This window comes from Bombus pascuorum, chromosome 7, assembly GCF_905332965.1.
Source record: "Bombus pascuorum chromosome 7, iyBomPasc1.1, whole genome shotgun sequence".
NCBI classification, from domain to species: domain Eukaryota; kingdom Metazoa; phylum Arthropoda; class Insecta; order Hymenoptera; family Apidae; genus Bombus; species Bombus pascuorum.
Genome location: NC_083494.1, coordinates 15352958 through 15370256, shown reverse-complemented (window position 1 = coordinate 15370256; position 17299 = coordinate 15352958). Strand labels below are relative to the sequence as shown.

At 40.0% G+C, this 17299-nt stretch overlaps 2 protein-coding genes across 3 annotated transcripts in view; one reads left to right on the top strand and one right to left on the bottom strand.

Annotated features, from left to right (window-relative positions):
- The window catches only part of LOC132908931 (actin-histidine N-methyltransferase), a 26214-nt gene extending 8915 nt beyond the window's left edge, over positions 1-17299 (bottom strand). Inside the window, exons 1-3 of the mRNA XM_060963394.1 lie at positions 16726-17299; positions 15900-16391; positions 15382-15505 (exon numbers count right to left, since the gene is read on the bottom strand). Of these exons, the coding sequence (XP_060819377.1) occupies positions 15382-15505; positions 15900-16391; positions 16726-16846 (737 nt within the window). The 5' untranslated portion in view covers positions 16847-17299. The remainder of the gene's footprint in view (positions 1-15381; positions 15506-15899; positions 16392-16725) is intronic.
- On the top strand, positions 4043-15362 carry LOC132908929 (uncharacterized). Of its 2 annotated transcripts, none has more exons than XM_060963391.1 (2): positions 4043-5425; positions 11832-15362. In XM_060963391.1, the coding sequence occupies exons 1-2, from the start codon at positions 5294-5296 to the stop codon at positions 14853-14855; spliced, it is 3156 nt and encodes a 1051-aa protein (XP_060819374.1). In that variant the 5' UTR covers positions 4043-5293; the 3' UTR covers positions 14856-15362. The 2 variants fall into 2 exon arrangements, with proteins under 2 accessions (XP_060819374.1, XP_060819375.1); XM_060963392.1 differs by lacking the exon at positions 4043-5425 and adding an exon at positions 9352-9440.

Below are 17299 nucleotides of genomic sequence, written 5' to 3'. Positions count from 1 at the left end.
CGTAGCTAACGAGCGCGATGAAAGAGAGTGACGACGACGAAGACGACGAGGACGACGACAACGACGACGATGATGCTGAGAACAAAAGGAAACGAGAATAAAAGAAGAGTCACTGGTAGTTTCGCAATATCGTTGCTCGACTAGGATAGATAGAGATCGGGAGACGAGCTGAGCAGCGCGGCTTCTTGCAGTTCTTGCACATCGTGGGGATGGATGCACAGTCCACTGCACGTGGGAAGGTCGTGCTATGAATCGAAGATCGTGAGATCTTCACGGAGCGCACTTTCTATTAGAATTCACTCGACGGAGGTTTACCTCCGTATTGCACCGCGATCGCGAAATTGTCGCTATTTACGCTGACTATTTGTAATTCGTACATACAGCTTTATTTTCCAATGAAACGTATCTCTGTTCTCAGATTCTACGGTTTATCTGGCGAATGTATCAAACAATTTGTAGTCGTACGAAATATCCTACGAAATGAAATCTGATAATGGCTTAATTAATTAGTTGTTAAATTCTATATAATAAATATTTGTCGATATACATTACGTACATTTTATAACATTTAATCTGTATTTTCGTAAAATATACTTTCGTAAGCAGATACACAGACGGGGAATAGCAACCGAAGCAGCAAGACTGCTCGGATGTTCGAACAGTATTATGACTTTTTGTTTTCACATTTTATAGATCGTTGGAGCATTATTAGACTTATACTTGGTGTATTATATCCGAAAACACTAATACGTACGGATAGTGCGATAAAAGACATGTAAATAGATATAGGCGACTCGCTCGTAACGGACTATGGATCTAAAGCGTAAATAAATTATTATCATATTCTACGATCTTTGATTTCGAAGTATCAGTGAAAAAATTCGCGAACCAACAACGATAGCAAATAAATAGCAGCAAAACTTTGTACAATATTCTTTTTTACTTTCACTGGTAATTTATGCTTCTGAAGTTGCAACAAATTGGGAACGTCGCGCAGAAATCCGACTGTTCGTTTCAGCTGCCGCATTATCTATTATTATATTTAACATCTATGGTAGCGCGACGTTTAATTATGAAACAAATTAGCCTCTGCAAACAGAAGTAATGAATTTTTCCTGCCAGGCAAGATCCTACCAACAATAATGGAAATCTATTTAATTGCCGTATAATGGCGAATCAACAGAGAAGATACAGTACGCTCGTTATTCGACGTTTCGCCTGTTCAATTACCATGAAATATACTGTACCACTTAATTACTGAAAAATAAAGCCCGACGTACGTGTCTATTGCTTCATCTCCGTATCTCACCGATTCATTGTTCGATCTAGGAACATGAAAATCAACTTTTAACGTGCTTAATGCACGGCTTCTTAACACGGAAATTTTGTAAACAACGATCGTTGCACAACCGTCGCATAATTAACCCATACGAATTAATGAAATCGTTAATTGCATTTTCGTATTCCATAACGTACTGAGACGTGAGAAAGATTCTTCTTTATTATCTCCGCGTATACCTCGTATCTGATTAAATCGCCATCTTTTGGACGAAATACGAAAACTTTGATGGGATCGGAACTACCGCGCCAAATTACTCGTCACATCTATCAGATGGATTATTATCAACGATCGTTGCTCACGCGTGAACGCCACGTATCGTAGTTGCTTCGGAGAATTTCACAGCCAGTATTTTCATTTCGATTTGAGCGATAAGCTACGTCCGGAGAGGCGGCAAGAAACGACAGGGGGATGATTTACAGGCGTTACTGGACGAAGATCCATTAGCAGCGAACGTAAGAAGAATCGGTCGACCAATTAGGAATGACGCAAACGATAATTCGTAGAAAATTAGAAGAAATCAAAGAAACTTAAAAAAAGGGAAAGTGAATACCACAAACGCTGTGTCGACACAAAGACAGCGTGCTACGATCTTTAAGAAGACACAACAACTGGAAGCTTCGAAACCTGGATGAAATTTGAGAATATTTATCGGAAGCGATAGCAACGCGAGAAGTTTACATTTTTCTAATTTAATTTCCTGTTCGATTATAATTTCGTATCCGAAACGCTTCGCGCAATCCTCTTCCGCGTGAATAGCGCAGAAAAAGGCGCCGACTCTTCTCGATGCAACGAGTCTTCCGGAACTCGTGGTTGAGTCTATCGAAGCGTGTCTCGTAGATCGGTCGGAATTAGCTTTGCCATTAAAAAAGGCGGAAAAAGTCGCAGCTGAAGATCTTTGGAACAAAGTTCAGATAACTTCGTCCTTCCTGACGCTTTGAGGACTGTGCGCACTGACAACGTATAAATTTAACTGCCGCGTATTTTTGGAACGATTAAAAAGATTCAAAAAGTCGATCGAAAAGTTCGTGCCGATTTACATTTCGATTCGACGCACGTTTATGGAATTATATAGATGCCATTTTGTTGCATAACCTTCCTCCATCTATCGCGCGAGTCGAGCACTTCGTCCTTGCTAAACCTCGCGGATTTTTTGGCGAGAAACTTCTCAATATGATTTTTTGTGTCGATCAAAGGGATAAAAATCGGAAGGAACAGTTAGGAAATAGATGTATGTACATCTGTATTATACGAGCGAGGAATGAAAGAGAGAAAGATGAACGAATGTGCAATAAAATAAATTCATTCCTGTTTGAGATGTATTAGGTTGTCCGATTAAGTGTCTTTCTTTTACAGACACGTCTTTTACAACGATGCATCTTCATACAAACCTGAAACCTAATCTGTCGAACGTTGTGACCTTTATTTTGACAGAACAAAATGGATCATACGTAATTCGATAAAATAATATAAAACGGAAAATGTGCATCTATTATTTCCTAATAAAACGAAAGAAACTTTTGGAACGACCTAATACAAGAGAATAGAAAGCTGTTCGTTAATATTTCAAGTTATTACGTTATACATAAAATAGTTATTCTGTTCTAATAAATTTTGTATTTAATAAAACGTTATATATCTCAATACTACCTAATGACAAAATCCGCAATCACTTAGTTGCCAACCCAATAGTATTACTTTAACAGGAACTTTCCGAGCGACGTTCCACGAGTGAAATATTTCATTAAAAATCAACAAGCGTATTTAAAGATGTTTCTGGTAACGCTTTTCAGCGTGATTCGCTTGAAAATAATTTGCCCGATGGAAAGATACCAAGCAGAATTTACCGTTTCGTGAAATTCCTCAAAAATCGAAAGGAACTTACCGACCGACCCATATAATATCTAACATATCGACAACGTTTCGTATTATTCGAGTAACACAAAAACACATTCACAACGTTTCGTTTACAGCACACGTTGCCTCTTTTACTGTTTTATTTTACAGTACTTGACATTTCTATGGGACCGCGCGAAGGACGTAAGACGCGAGTTCGCAAAGTGTTAAAACGTAATTTTACTCAAGAAAATAATTCCTGCTATTGTTTGCCATTTCTCATTCCACGAGCGAACCACCTTTTTCGCCAGTTCGCACGCGTATACTCGTGTCCAATCGCTAATCTCTCTCGGTGACAGACGCATGTCCTGAACGCGACTCGCCGTCGCGACGATTCGTTTCCTTCCTTGAACCGTTTGCGCCCATCTTAGCGCTGTCCTTTCGCTAACAGCAGCTTCTCTCCGTGCACACTGCGAACGCGTCTTGTCGCTACATTTGCAACTTTGTAACTTCTAAGTAGCAGTTTCTTAAGTAAAATGATTGATTTCTAAGTAAAGTGGAAGAGAGCAGGAATTTCTCGCTTCTCGCGACGCCTGTTGAGCGCCGTGTAGATGGAGAAGAAGCAGTGTGTGCGAGAATGAAGCTTCCGAAACCGAAACCGAAACGAATCTCACGCGTCGCGTTAATCGATCGCCGCGGAAAATTCGATTCCTTGTTATTACGAAGGAACGAACCGCAGTTACTTTTTCCACGCACTTAACGCTGCTTGCGTCGTTTGGTACGCGGGGAAGGACGAGTTGTTGCCTCCGGTAACGTGGGTCAGCGATCGTCGCGATGAAATTCATCATCGTCGTGGCCGATCGCTGGCCGGGGAACAGGAGAGCGTCCCCGGCGAGCGTTTTAGTAGAAGACTGCTCTCGAGTTTCACCGACTTACTTAGGACCGAGCACGGAGAAAACCGGCGTCAGTCCGCGAGAACGATTTGCCGAGCGTGGAGGAGCGTGCCGCTTCGAAAGTAACGAAACGCTCGGCCGTAGGGATCCGACCGTAGAATAGAAAGAAAACGAAAGAGGAGAAGGATACGCAACACGAGACTAAATCCACCTAAAAGTGATTTTAACAACGTGCGCGAGATACCGTGTACCGTTGCACGGAAACGTTTGACGAAGATTCGCGAGAAATCCGTTAACGCATGTGCGTTCAGGTTGAAACGAGCGAAATTACGGGCAAAAAATATACGAAAAAGAGAGAAACATATTCTCAGATACGATAGCCGCTCGAACGAAGATTAATCGCTGAAAGATCTGGCACTCGTGTGTTTTTGTGTCGAAGCGATCAATAACCTGATAAAAATACGTGGGAAAGGAAGGGACAGATTTTTAGACACGACTTTATTTGTTTGTTCGTCGATGTGGTCTACTTTAGAACGAGCAAAACCGTGGTAAAAATACGTCGAAGAAAGAGAGAGAGAGAGAGAGAAGCGTATTTCCAAATATCGTGTTTCACATTAGAAGAAGCAAGATCGTGATAAAACGGAAGAACAAAGAGGTAAACACACTTGCAAATGCACAGTTCTCGACCAAAGATTCAAAATCGTAGGAAACTCCGACTACTCGCGACTACTGTAAGAACCGCGTTAAAACAACGAAAATCGTGGCGAGGAGAAAGAAACGTATTTCCAAGTGGAATAGAAAGTTGGTGGAACGTTCGGACGACAGGCTGCGAGGCTGCGTTCCGTCGTTTCTCATTCAACGTTTGAAAATAACGTTCGAAGATAAGGTTCGAAGATAAGGTTCGAAGAGAAAGATCGGAGAATCTGTAAAGAGAGGCGAAGACTCGCGAGAACAAAAGCGAATTAACCGCGAGCCGGTGGTAATTAGAAGCGTGGCAGGACTTCCTAGCGATTCTGCATGAACCCTGAGGATATACTCGGCCTGTGCAACAGGAAGAACGCGATTTTCGTTTTCCTGTGTATAGCGGCGATTTTCGTGCACCTGTTGACGGAGAAGGAGGAGGCGGCGAAAACGGAGGAGCCAAGCGGCCACATCGTGGACGAGCCAAGAGAGAACTGGTGCTTCAACGACCAGGAGCTGTTCGTGTTTCGATCGCACTGCAACGATGTGGAAAACATTCTATCTGCTCTTGTTGATGCTTTTCACGTTCGATTTCCCTCGCGATAGGCTCGTCGGAGCCGAGCGTGTTCGAACGAACGCCGAGCTCGTAACCCGAGACGATGATCAGAGCCATCGGGTAAGAAACGAAAGAGAAATTTCAGTTACATACGCTGCCGACGATTGGCAAATGTTTTTCAGTTCGGGTTCGTGTCTAACGCGCATTGACGCGTTTGGTGATTGGATTTTTCCTATTGTCCTGTTGTATATATCGTACCCTAAGGGATTCTGATTTCCTACGAGACACATAGAATGCGATCGAGTAACGCGTACAACCGATAATTATTTATCACGAAGGAAACGAGGAGAAAATATGGAATAAAATTTATTCGTTCGAGGTTTAGTTTTTCGAGAAAACGCGGACTTTGCAGATTTGCTCGAAACGTACGAACTTGGCTCTAGTTACCGACTAGACGCACTAGTAGACGAGTAAACGATCAGAAGAAGATTGTCCTAAGAGCGAAAATAGGTGAAAAAGGTGGAATAAGATGTTTCCGTTTCAAACAGTCAGCTGTTTCCGACGAGTATACTCGTCACGAAGAAACGGCAATATTTTCTGTTACGACGAGCTCCATCGGTAATAAAATTAAAAGATAAGACAGCCACGTTTGAATAGCCACGCGTACTCCGTGTTTGACGAGTATATTCGTCGTCACTAACTTGTATATTTATACGCATTTTAGGTACACGCTTTTCATAACGTTCAAAGAGGTTGCAACAGCTGACTAGTTAAGGTTTCGTTCGAAGATGATAGAGTTTGTTCTAGTCTAATGGTCGATCTAGTACACGCGTACGATAAATTTTCAAATTTATTTTTCTCGGAAACGAAGCGAATTGTATTCTACGTTTCCCATTGTATTCTATTTTTCACACGTAGAACGATGTTCTACCGTTTCACGAAGCAAATCACGCTCGAATAAAGAAAAATTAAAAACGTAGATTTACGTGCCAACGTCCGGACGAATAAAATTCTATCTACGAAAAATTACCTATTAATACATGCAACGTTCTTTACAAGGCACAACGCGTGGCACACTTGCGCAGGAACCTATCGTTGTTAACGTTATTCGTCTCTGTACCATGATGAAATAAATATGATAATAAAATTACCCTGGTAGTGGGAAATCTTTAATAGCCGCTATATGTATTTTACACGAATCCATTACATCGGTAATTAGTATTGTGAAATAATTTTGTCGAAATTTCGAATCTTCTCATTTACGTACAAACTCGACGTCATATTTCTATTACGAAATTAACGACATCGAGCGTTACATATTTTCCTGCCACTGTATATAAAAATTATTACAAGGAAGTAACAAATGTAAAAGCAATTCTCAATGAAAGCAATACTCTTGGGTTGAGTAATTGCTATACACAATTTTAGCCACCGTTCGAGAAGATAGTCAAAGATGATTCGATCCAACTATCTCGAACGACCCTCTAAAATTTGTTTAATCTTATCGTCGTACGCTCGTTTCCACGCGTAATCGAAACAAATAATTGATCTAGCAGTTCACTTGGTAGTCGTTTCATTTTTTCACAATCATTGTACAGAGTTTTGGCAATCTTTTAACGAGTTCGTAAAATTTCTAGCTTTTCGATAGGCTGCAAACATCCTAAGGATTCTAAGGATTCTCGTTCAAAGATTCTGGTAATTATCCCGTTATTTGCGTACTAGCCTTCTCGTTTATTGTTATCCTAATATAATCCTCAGATGCTTTTGACACCAACGAGTCTTTTTCGAATCGGAAATGTTCGATTAATCGACTCTTTCAACGCGATGTGACCGATTAATCGAGTCCGAGTCTGTTAAATTTCGTACCGTTTGGCAGCACTTTCGTACGAACAAAAAAATTCGACACGAAAGTGTAACGTGAAACCTGATAGAAGAACGCCTCGTTGGAAGATAAAGCTGCGTACGAATACTCGCGGTAAACAGTGTTATTTTGTTGCGCAGTGGTACAAGACACGTCGTTAAATACACGCCACGCGTCAACATCGAGTTTGTGTGCGAAAGCATCGAACGCTAGTATCCAACAATTTTCGCGAAACGGCCTGAAAGACAATCTCGAAACATCCTATTAATTCGAATCTTGATACTCGTTTCGTAATTTGATGAAAAGAAGGAAAGAGAGGAGGAGACGAAGAGAAGAAAACCGTGATCGATTCGTCGTGATCCACTGAACGTTCGTAACTAACAATCTTTCCAATCGTTTTCATTGTGTTAATCTCGTTCCAAAAATCCAACCACCGACGATGCTAATTTTACGGACACTTGTTCCCACTGTCCTCTTTCCTATCGGATCGTCAAATAGAAACAACGACAGCCACGTGTCGACAGAATATATTTCTTGCTGTGCCAGGCAATTTTAGTGATCGGTTTACGCGTGTCACGAGAGGAGACAGGTTGAAAATCGCCGCTGATCGCGTACGTATTCCAATTTCGTGTCATCCGACAAGGTGTTACGGCATCGAACTTAGATAACCACCAAAAAAATCGTAAGGCAGTGGGTTAACGAGGAAACTCGCAACAAGTTTCTCGTCGTTTCCTCGGCGGTATCCGACGGTGGCAAATGTCAAAACGCACGCACGTCGAGGTCGGCAAAACAAGAAAAGGAAAAAAAAAGAAAGAGAACTGGCCGCGCACAGTAGCACACGAACAAGTAGAGAAAGAGAAAGCTGGTACCGCGCACGGAAACTTCGAAACTTTGCAAACGCTTTATTTATTTGTTTACTATTCGCATATTACGCGTGTTTAAACCATCTTCGAACATTCGTCGCATTTTCTCAATTAGCTCTTCGTTGACTGATACCTCTTTCGAAGAACCGAATATTCTAATACCTCGACGTTCTATTCTCCGAGTATTCTGTCGTCCGAACAGAACGTTTACCAGTAACGGATGCTTTTTCCTGTTACAATCGCTATGATTCGGGGACCGTAGCAATTGTGCCCCAAATGGAAAAAAATATTGCGGTATGAGAATTGACAGATTAACCGATTTTGGATACAATGGAATAGCACTTATAAACGAGCAAAATATTTTTGCTTACCGATAAGTGTCATCGATGTATGTGAGAGAATCATTTTTTGATCGTCGGTAACCATTATCCATGAAAATTTTCTTCGTCACCGATATTGACCACTATTCGTTCCGTTACGAATAACGGTTATTGGTAAGGAAGAAAAAAAAAAAAAAAATACATCACAAATAATGGTTATGACCACGAACAATTTCATCGCAAACAATGGTCGTCGCTGACGGGAAAAGTTTCTCTCGCGGGATTATCCTTAAATATGAAGTTATCGACAATCAACAAAGATTCTCTCTTCGATAATGATTATCGGTAACTGGTAAGAACATTGTGATCACTTACAATGGCTATTCGTAGATAGTACTAGAATACTCGAAGATCGATACCTGTTGATCGTTCAATTTTTTGAAAAATTTCTTCGAAACTTGGTGACCACTAATATTTTCTCTTTAAATAAAAATCAAAATTAAAAAAATCAAACCTTTCTATCGATGACTTTCTTCGTAAAAATTTCACAAATAACTGTTATTTTTTACGTCTGTCTCGCATGTATCGAGAGACATAAATATCAAATGAAAATAACGAGTACACAGATAGCTTTCACGTCGAAAATTTATGCAGTCTAGCAGCTGAAAATATATGCGGTCTTTAGACGCTAAAACGAACTAACAATTTCCTTGGCCTCTATTCAAAGAATAAAATTTAATAGCAAAAAAGTGGCTGTCCTATTACCGCAACGCTATTTTACTTTTATTTATTGCTATTAGTTCGCATACGAGAGGCTCAGCTGTATATTTGTTTCGTTCGTTTCTGAACGTTACGCTGTCTCGTAGATCTGAGAAGAAAGATCCAAGAGGAAAAAGGAGGAGAAATCGCTAAGCGATCGTCGTCAGCGAATTAATTAATTGCTGCGATCAAACTGAGCGATGAAACTTTCACGATCGATTTGAGCTAGATCGAAACATCGCCGAGACGCGTTACAGATAGAGATACTTGGTTTTGCTTGTGAATGGTCGAGGTCGAAAAGCATGCGTCGGAAAGAATATATCGCGAACAAGGTAACGGAAATCTCTGTTCCACTTTTTCTCCTTTTTAATGTTATTTAATAAGAGCGATAAAGTCACGTCTGAAAGTAACGAGATTCACGCGACGCAGAAGGACGATACGCGCTGTAAACGTTACGACGTTACGAGTGAAAATCCACGCGAAATAATGGTCAGCGTCGTTCCTCGAGCGCGAGAACAGAATTTGCTTGTTTGCAAACCGAGAGAAAACCAGCGAACCGTTTCTACATCGAACGGCGACGTAATATTCTAAAATTTGTTGTTCCCCTTCTACAGTGACTTAATTTTTTTACGACTCCTACAACCGAATTTCATTGATTTTCTTACGAGAAGAAGATATTACGGTTGATCGATTCTTTTTCTCATTCCGGAAAAATCGAAACTGAGAATTATTTGGATATTCCAAAAAGTTGGTGCGTCCTTTTTAAATATATCGCTTTGTACTACTTTTTGGAATAGAGCTGGTGCGCGCGTATTTCGTTTCGTCGATCAGTTGCATTCTATCGTTCGTTTGAAAGGAAATAGAGGGAAATGGAAAATTAGTGCACATTTTTGCGTCGCTATTCGAAGCAGAATTTCAGGGTCATAGTTGCAACGCGATTGGCTCAGGGCCGATCAAGGTCGTAGGTAAAGAGAAAGCGGTTGCGTATCTTCGGTCGATACGAAGACGTTCGAATTGTTGGCCTCCATCTCGCAAAAATTTCGAACTCTCTTCATCTACCACGTTTTATCTCGCGTTTCAAATTACAGCGCGTGAGCGAAACCTTGCCGAAATATTGCGTTTCAATCTCATTCTCGTTTCAACGAACGGACATTTCTCGTGTCTGGGGAAAATCTCAACGCATAAAATAGAAATTACGTGAAATTACTACGCGTGCCAATCGGCTGTTCTTTCGTTTTGTCCGTTACCGTCTAAAAGCTTAAGAAACTTTCTAGCGATAAAAAGATTCCCGATAAATTTTTGATAATAGAAAAACGCAAAATGACTAGAAAATGACGTAAAAGGAGCAGGAAAGTTAAGCGTGAAATTACTAGCCTGAGTTTTCTAAATTTTGAGAAACGAATTGATCTCGGCTATTTCTTACGCTACTTTGCTTCTTTACCTTATCGACCTTAATTGAGCAATTAGCGATTATGGCTGTCGGATTCTCTGCAAAAATTATTTAGATATAAAAATAATTATTTAATTATCGCACTTATCCATATTCAAAAGTCTGCACTTCCGTTTAACCTTCAGTTGGTATTGCCGAGTTAGGCAATTAACAGATATCGTTGGATCACGGGTGACTATACTTTGTCAAAGTCAGTGCCCTCTCTTATTGTACGATCTCGTTAAATCTTGAAATTTGAATCGATCGATATCGGAGTATTTTGTTGCGATACTGTTTTATGTAACATGATCACCATCGATTGCTTGTATCGAGTAGAATACAGAATAAAACTAAACTTATATCCAGATATACGGATATATATTTTTGTGAATACAAATATATATACAAATACAAATACGAACCGTCGAGAAAATCGTCATCGTCTATCGTACTTTAGTATGTTTGTGTATTATATATTTATGCGTACATTTATTAGATATTTCGTATATTTTTGCATATCATGCGCGTTCTGCAGATTTCCCCATAATGTGCATTGCACATAAAACACTTACGCACGATAAAAAAGTAACGTCCGCGGTTTAAAGCTCACCTATGACCTAACGATATCGATCGAGATCGAGTCGTTCGTTCGAGTCCTTTTAGCAAACGAATAAGGCTGTTAATGCTCTTGCAAAATCTTTAGCGAGAAACTAAACCGAGAAGATCGCTCTTATCAACAGAGGGATTGTTTCACGTGTCTCTCACGCTTTAGAAATTTACCGACAATAGGAAAATACGATTGGATGAAAAATGAATCCGGAGAACGTAGCACAGTTAAACATACGGTGTAGCTACTCTTAACATTTGACTATATAGAGGCTGGAACAGGCAAACAACGCTAACCAAGTATCTTCTTTGTTTTTGACGATGGGATGTATTAAAGCATCTTTTGAAAGAACGTTCCATCTTTTTTAGCTTTCTGAAAATTACCAATACTTTTTAGTAGGAAAGTATGTATTTTCTTTCTATTACATTCTGTAGAAGATGAGAAGTTACATTTGGCAATTTCGGAATCGCTTCGGATGACTTTGAGCGACGGAAAAAGTATTAACTTTCAGTTTAAAAGTCCAATCAAAATTCAGAATGAAATTCAGTTTCGTATATATGAATGCATTTCCTTTTTTTTTTAAGTTTCGCTGGTAGAAGAAGAAACCTCTCAAAGAGCCTGTTATTTCAGCCTTTCGCGAACTCAAATAATTCACCGAAGCGTTTCTTAACGTTCGATTATTTTTAGAAGGAAACTCGAGGCCGACCGGAAGCCAGGGACGAAAACTCGGGAGGCGTGCTGGTGGGCAAGTGGCGGAACAACGGCGAGGCCTTGGAGCCGAAATGGCGAGACGGTGACACGGTTCCGTTGCTTCCATTTTCCCAATTTTCCCGCTTCTCCCGCGACAAAATCGACAACAGCGAAGAGGAAGACGACTACGATCGTCGTGCAGCGAAATATCGTCAGAACAACAGGCGAGGGACTTTTCTTCGTTCCAGGAACAGCCCTCGTTTACCGTACAGCGACTACGAAGACCGTGAACTAACGGAAAGCAGGCGCGGATACCGTGAACGAGAAGAGATCTTACCGCGGAAGAGAAATCGACCATGGACTGGCGAAAACGTGGCTACGTTCAAGGAAACGAGGAAGGAAGACCTAGACAGAGGCTTGGAAGAAGACAAGGAGATAACATCAGCGAGATATCAAGAGATATTTCAAGCACGACCGAACGACTACGAGCACGAATTCGACGACGAAGAGTATCTAAAGCCTCGACCGAGGAAAAGGAGGCCACCGCAGAACTACGAATTCGCTTTGGTTGAAAACGAAATGTTGCACGAAGGCAGAAGAGGAAACAATTCTGGAGCTTGGTCGAGAGTAAACGGTGAAGAAAATGCTGCGGAAGTAGCTAGCAAGGGCGTTGCTCTCTCACAGAACGCCATGGAATTGAAGTCGCTGTTGAAGATGCAACAAAAGGAAGGTCTGAGCTTGTCCGAGATTCTGCAGCAGAGGAATCTGACTCTCGATGATCTGTTGAAGGGCAAAGCTGACGTGATCAACGCTCTGAAGATGAGAGACGTCGACGAGAGCGAGGACTACGAGGAGTCTGCGAAGATGATGACCAACTCGTTTGTCAAACTTTCCACCACCAGGAAACCGCAATGGACGCTCGCTACGGAACCTGTAAAAACGAAGAATTCTCAGAAGGACGAAGAACTGGTAATCTCTATGATTCCGATGACTATCGAATCGCCAAAGAATCGGACAAACGCGAGAGCATCCTTGGACAAAATAAACAACGGCGAAACGTATTCAGAAGTAGGAAATGCAACGGCTGGCAAATCGTTTCTCGCTAATGTCGATCCGCCGCGAGTTAAGATTACGACATCGATGCCGTTGCCGGTTGCAACGAATTCCATGGATCTCTTGCAAGCCGACGACGCCACCGTGAAATCACCGGGTAGTGGTGAAATCAGAGCCGAGAGTTTAGACGAGGACGAAATCATGGAATTCTCCGATTTCACTGATTACAAGAAAGGACGGAGCGGCGTGTCTCCCGTTTGGCTGATGATGAAAGACGAGAATGTCAGCGGTCCTACCGAACTGGAAACTTCCAAGAGTCACCTCGAGGATAGAGGATCCACGTTGAGCATCGAGAAAATACTCAGCCCTACGGAACGTTCAAAATTGACGAACAATTTGTCTATGAGTACTGGAAACCAAGAGCAGCTTCTTGGTGATTCGACTAATATTAATAGAAGCGGAATACCCAAGGATGAAGACCAACGCGAGGCCATGGACCATTTTGAAGAGGACTATAACGCTTCTTCCGAGAAGGAATACCAGAATGACACGCCAGTGATATACTATGACCTGGAACAGAGCACTCAGATTAGTAATTTCACTGATGAGAACGATAGGAACATAATGCAGGAATTAGAGTCTGCGTTGGATGCAATGTCTCGTGATATCAATTCCACGTTAGAGAATTCACATCAAATTCTTTCAAAGAATCCACCCGCCAAGAAGGATGATAATGATAGTCTGAAAAACCATCAGGATAGAGATGCAACGGAGAAAAAGAGTTACGATGATATCGTGTCGGAAGTGGAGCCAGAAGCCCGGGCCGAGATCTTTGAATTGTTTGCTTCTGGGTCAGCAGGAAAGAGACTGGAGCGTCTTCTTAAATCGAGAAATATGAGTTTGGAGGAACTGATCGCGTTGAGACAGAGAGGATCTAGCAAGGTCCATTTGGCTCAAGTGTCGCGAATCAGAGCTCACAAATCTAACGATGAATATCGAATAAAAGATACGGATAATTTGAAAGCAACAAATTCTTTATCGCCTAAGGAGGACCTCCACGAAGGAAGAGCGATCGTAAATCATGACAACTACGATAGAGAAGTGGGTAATTATTTGTCAGGATCGACTGAAAATTCAAAAAGCATCGATTCATTGTCAAATTCAATGGATCTCCATCCTGAAGAGATCACGACCGAACGATCGATGCCTAATGCAGAACCAAAGACTAACAGCGAAGATGCAAAGCTTGTTGATGCTTCAAAGATGAAGAACGAGAACGAAGACAAGGAGAGGCATCGTACAGTGCAGATTGTTGATCTGTTGACAACTTTCGATTCTTTCCCATTCATGAAGGATATTGAGCGAGAATTTTCTGGTCAGTATAATAACGAAGACAAAAGAAAGTTGCTCGTACAGGAGAGCGACGTTGGCGTGATGTTCATCGACAACGACGCGGAAACGATACGCGTCAACGATACTTCAAACATCGTAGAATCTGGCTTCGTTAAGGAGATTGTAAAGCAGGAACCAAGTTCTATCAACGTTCAGACCGTGTACAGCAAAACTAGCAACATTCTCGGTGAAGATGAGAACAAGAGCGAGAAAGGAAAGACTCTTTCGAAGGTGAAACCGAGCATAATAGCTAGTGGTGCAATTCTTGGTGTAACTCTCGTAGTTTTCCTAGCGATATTTATTGTATGCAGGATCCGACAGAAACAGAAATATAGGTACAGCAACACGTTTTCTAGAGCGGTGTTTCAGGGTCCAGTAATGGCAGCCAGAAAATTATCAAATTCGAGCAGCTTAAGCACCGTGATGGTCAACGTGGTCGCCACGTCAACGGCGAGAAGGCCAGAGAAAAACGAAAACCAAGAACCTACAGGAGAGATGGATCCCAAGAGTGACATCGATAATGACTCGTTAGATGCTAACGACAGCTGGGAGACCATACCTGATTATATGAAATAAATTGACCTAAATGTATTTGTAATAGTCTTTAGAAAAATACAGAAAAAGAAAAAAATAATAACAGTATTTTCACATTTATGTTAAGTTAAAGCATACATATATTAAAAATCGGTTGTATACTTTAAATTTAGATACTCGATATGAAAAGCACAAACTACTGCACAGGATTAAGCATTAGTGTAATATTTTGTAATGTAATGTTTTTTATCTGATTTGTACACTGATTTTGTAGATGTGGGCGATTGTACATACGATTGTATAGAGCTTTTGATAATTATCCCAATAACCGATAAAATCTAACACAACATAAAAGATATAAGTTCGTGTAACTTTATATTACATAAGATCTTATTTTGGAACTTTTAATATCGGAAAACGTAGTAAATTTCTAGTATTGTAAGCTTATCTTTCAAATTTACGTATATAAAGAGTAAAACATATTTATTTATATAAACAACTCATAGGCGAAATAAATTGCATTTTATATAAAATACGAAAATATTAAAATCGTTGTTTTATTACTTACCAGTATTTTTCATAAGTAAAAACATCCCTGAGTATAGCAGATACAGCGTTATTGTTCTTTTGAAATAACTTATTAAAGTAGGCATACTGTCTTGCAATATTTCTGCATTGTTTCAAAGCAGCCTCTGCAACAAAAGTTATATTGAAACTTAGTAAAGTCGAATTTCAATAGAGAATGAAAAGATTGCTGCAATAAGGACGCTACTTTGCTTTTCAGTAATTTAAGTAAAGTAACAAAACCAACTCCAAATTAATTACGATAGAATCAGTTTTTGGAACTTTCTGTTACAAATTCATAGTCAACTAATACTACTTGTAATAACAAACATTTACACTTTGGATATATATCTTTCTTCCTCTTCCGATACAAAAATAGAATTTAATATTATTATTTATTTTTTGTTAGAGCTACCATCTTGTTGTTGTATATTCTTCGATTAGCAAAAAATTAAAAATTACAAAATTAAAATAGTAAAAGAAATCAAAATAGATACGTTTTTAATAAATTTCGACATTTACCTAATGTAGGGCTGCCTTTAAGTTCATTCATATCTGCAGCAGTCATGTATAGCACAGTTGTATAGGTCGTAGGAAGAATATCCAAATAAGGTTTCCATTTTGAATATTCTTTGTGTTTTTCAATGAGTAGGGCAATCGCAAGTGCTACTTGCGGCATAAGTTGTAGTAGAGGATCGTTTTGAAGAGCGACCAGCTCTGGAGCTGCATTATGAATACTGAAAATTAGTTCCCTAGGTATCCTTAAAATCAACTCGTTCTCAAGAAAATTACGTTCCGCTTTTAAGCCTAGGTCGTATCCTGGAAATTCAGCCACGCTTGCTCCGTATACGTTCGCGCCATTCTGTTTGAGCCAATTTATGAATCGTCCAATCCCCTGGGACCGTTTCGGCGACTCCGTCTTCATTTCCTCCAACTGTTTAACCTTCTCCAAAACCGTTGATATCTCCACGTAATTGTTCCATAGTTGCGTCTCACATACTGAATTAAAGCACACTATTTCAAAAAAGATAAGAATTACTCTTTGTGATAGACTGAATGCATTATCAAAAAATTATTATATGTGAGAGACTATTACAACCTCTAAACGAGAGGTTAAACGGGATACATATTTCATGAATCTTAGATTCTCAACGATATAAAATTCATAAAATAATTTTACATTTAATATTAAAATGTATTTGCTTATTTTTACAGTGATAACATAAATATGTAATGCGACTATCTAATAATTTTTCATCAACCGTATTACGCGAAAGCGCAGAAAATGACAGAATTGTAGGAAGAATAAATTGATATGTAAAAATAAGTTCATGAAAATCGTACTCACGAATAAATAGTCTTTGGCACAAGGCATTTATCACGTTTCTGTTCTCTAATTTCGTTAATTGCCTTTGATATAAAACGAGTTCTTCACTTGTGAATGATCCATCAGAGTTTCTTCTGTCCATGTTTGTACTATTTCACGGCACTTTCGTGACTTCTCCTCGCATTTAGATGCATTATAATGTGTAACGCGCGCCTACGACTGGCAAGAATAAACACTTTTCGTCGAAACGAAAATAGAACATTCGACGCTCTGCCTCCTCCGACTCGGGCGACATAACCTCGAAGCTGCAGAGGAGAGCTACTTTCGTTCTGTGTATACCACGAACTCCACTGCACTTTATTGATTTCAATTTCTGTCAGAGGTCACCTACTTTCGCAATTACGCCAAACTCCTTGTCTCAATCACATTTGAACACTCGTTCCTTTTTTTCCCTCCGAGATATATGCCCATGCAATTTTCCTGAATAAATTTAATATATGTTCAATAGGAAAATTAACCATATCGTTGCATTCATATAACAAAAAGTGACTATTCGATATGATGATTATATTATTTATATTGACATTTACGCGAT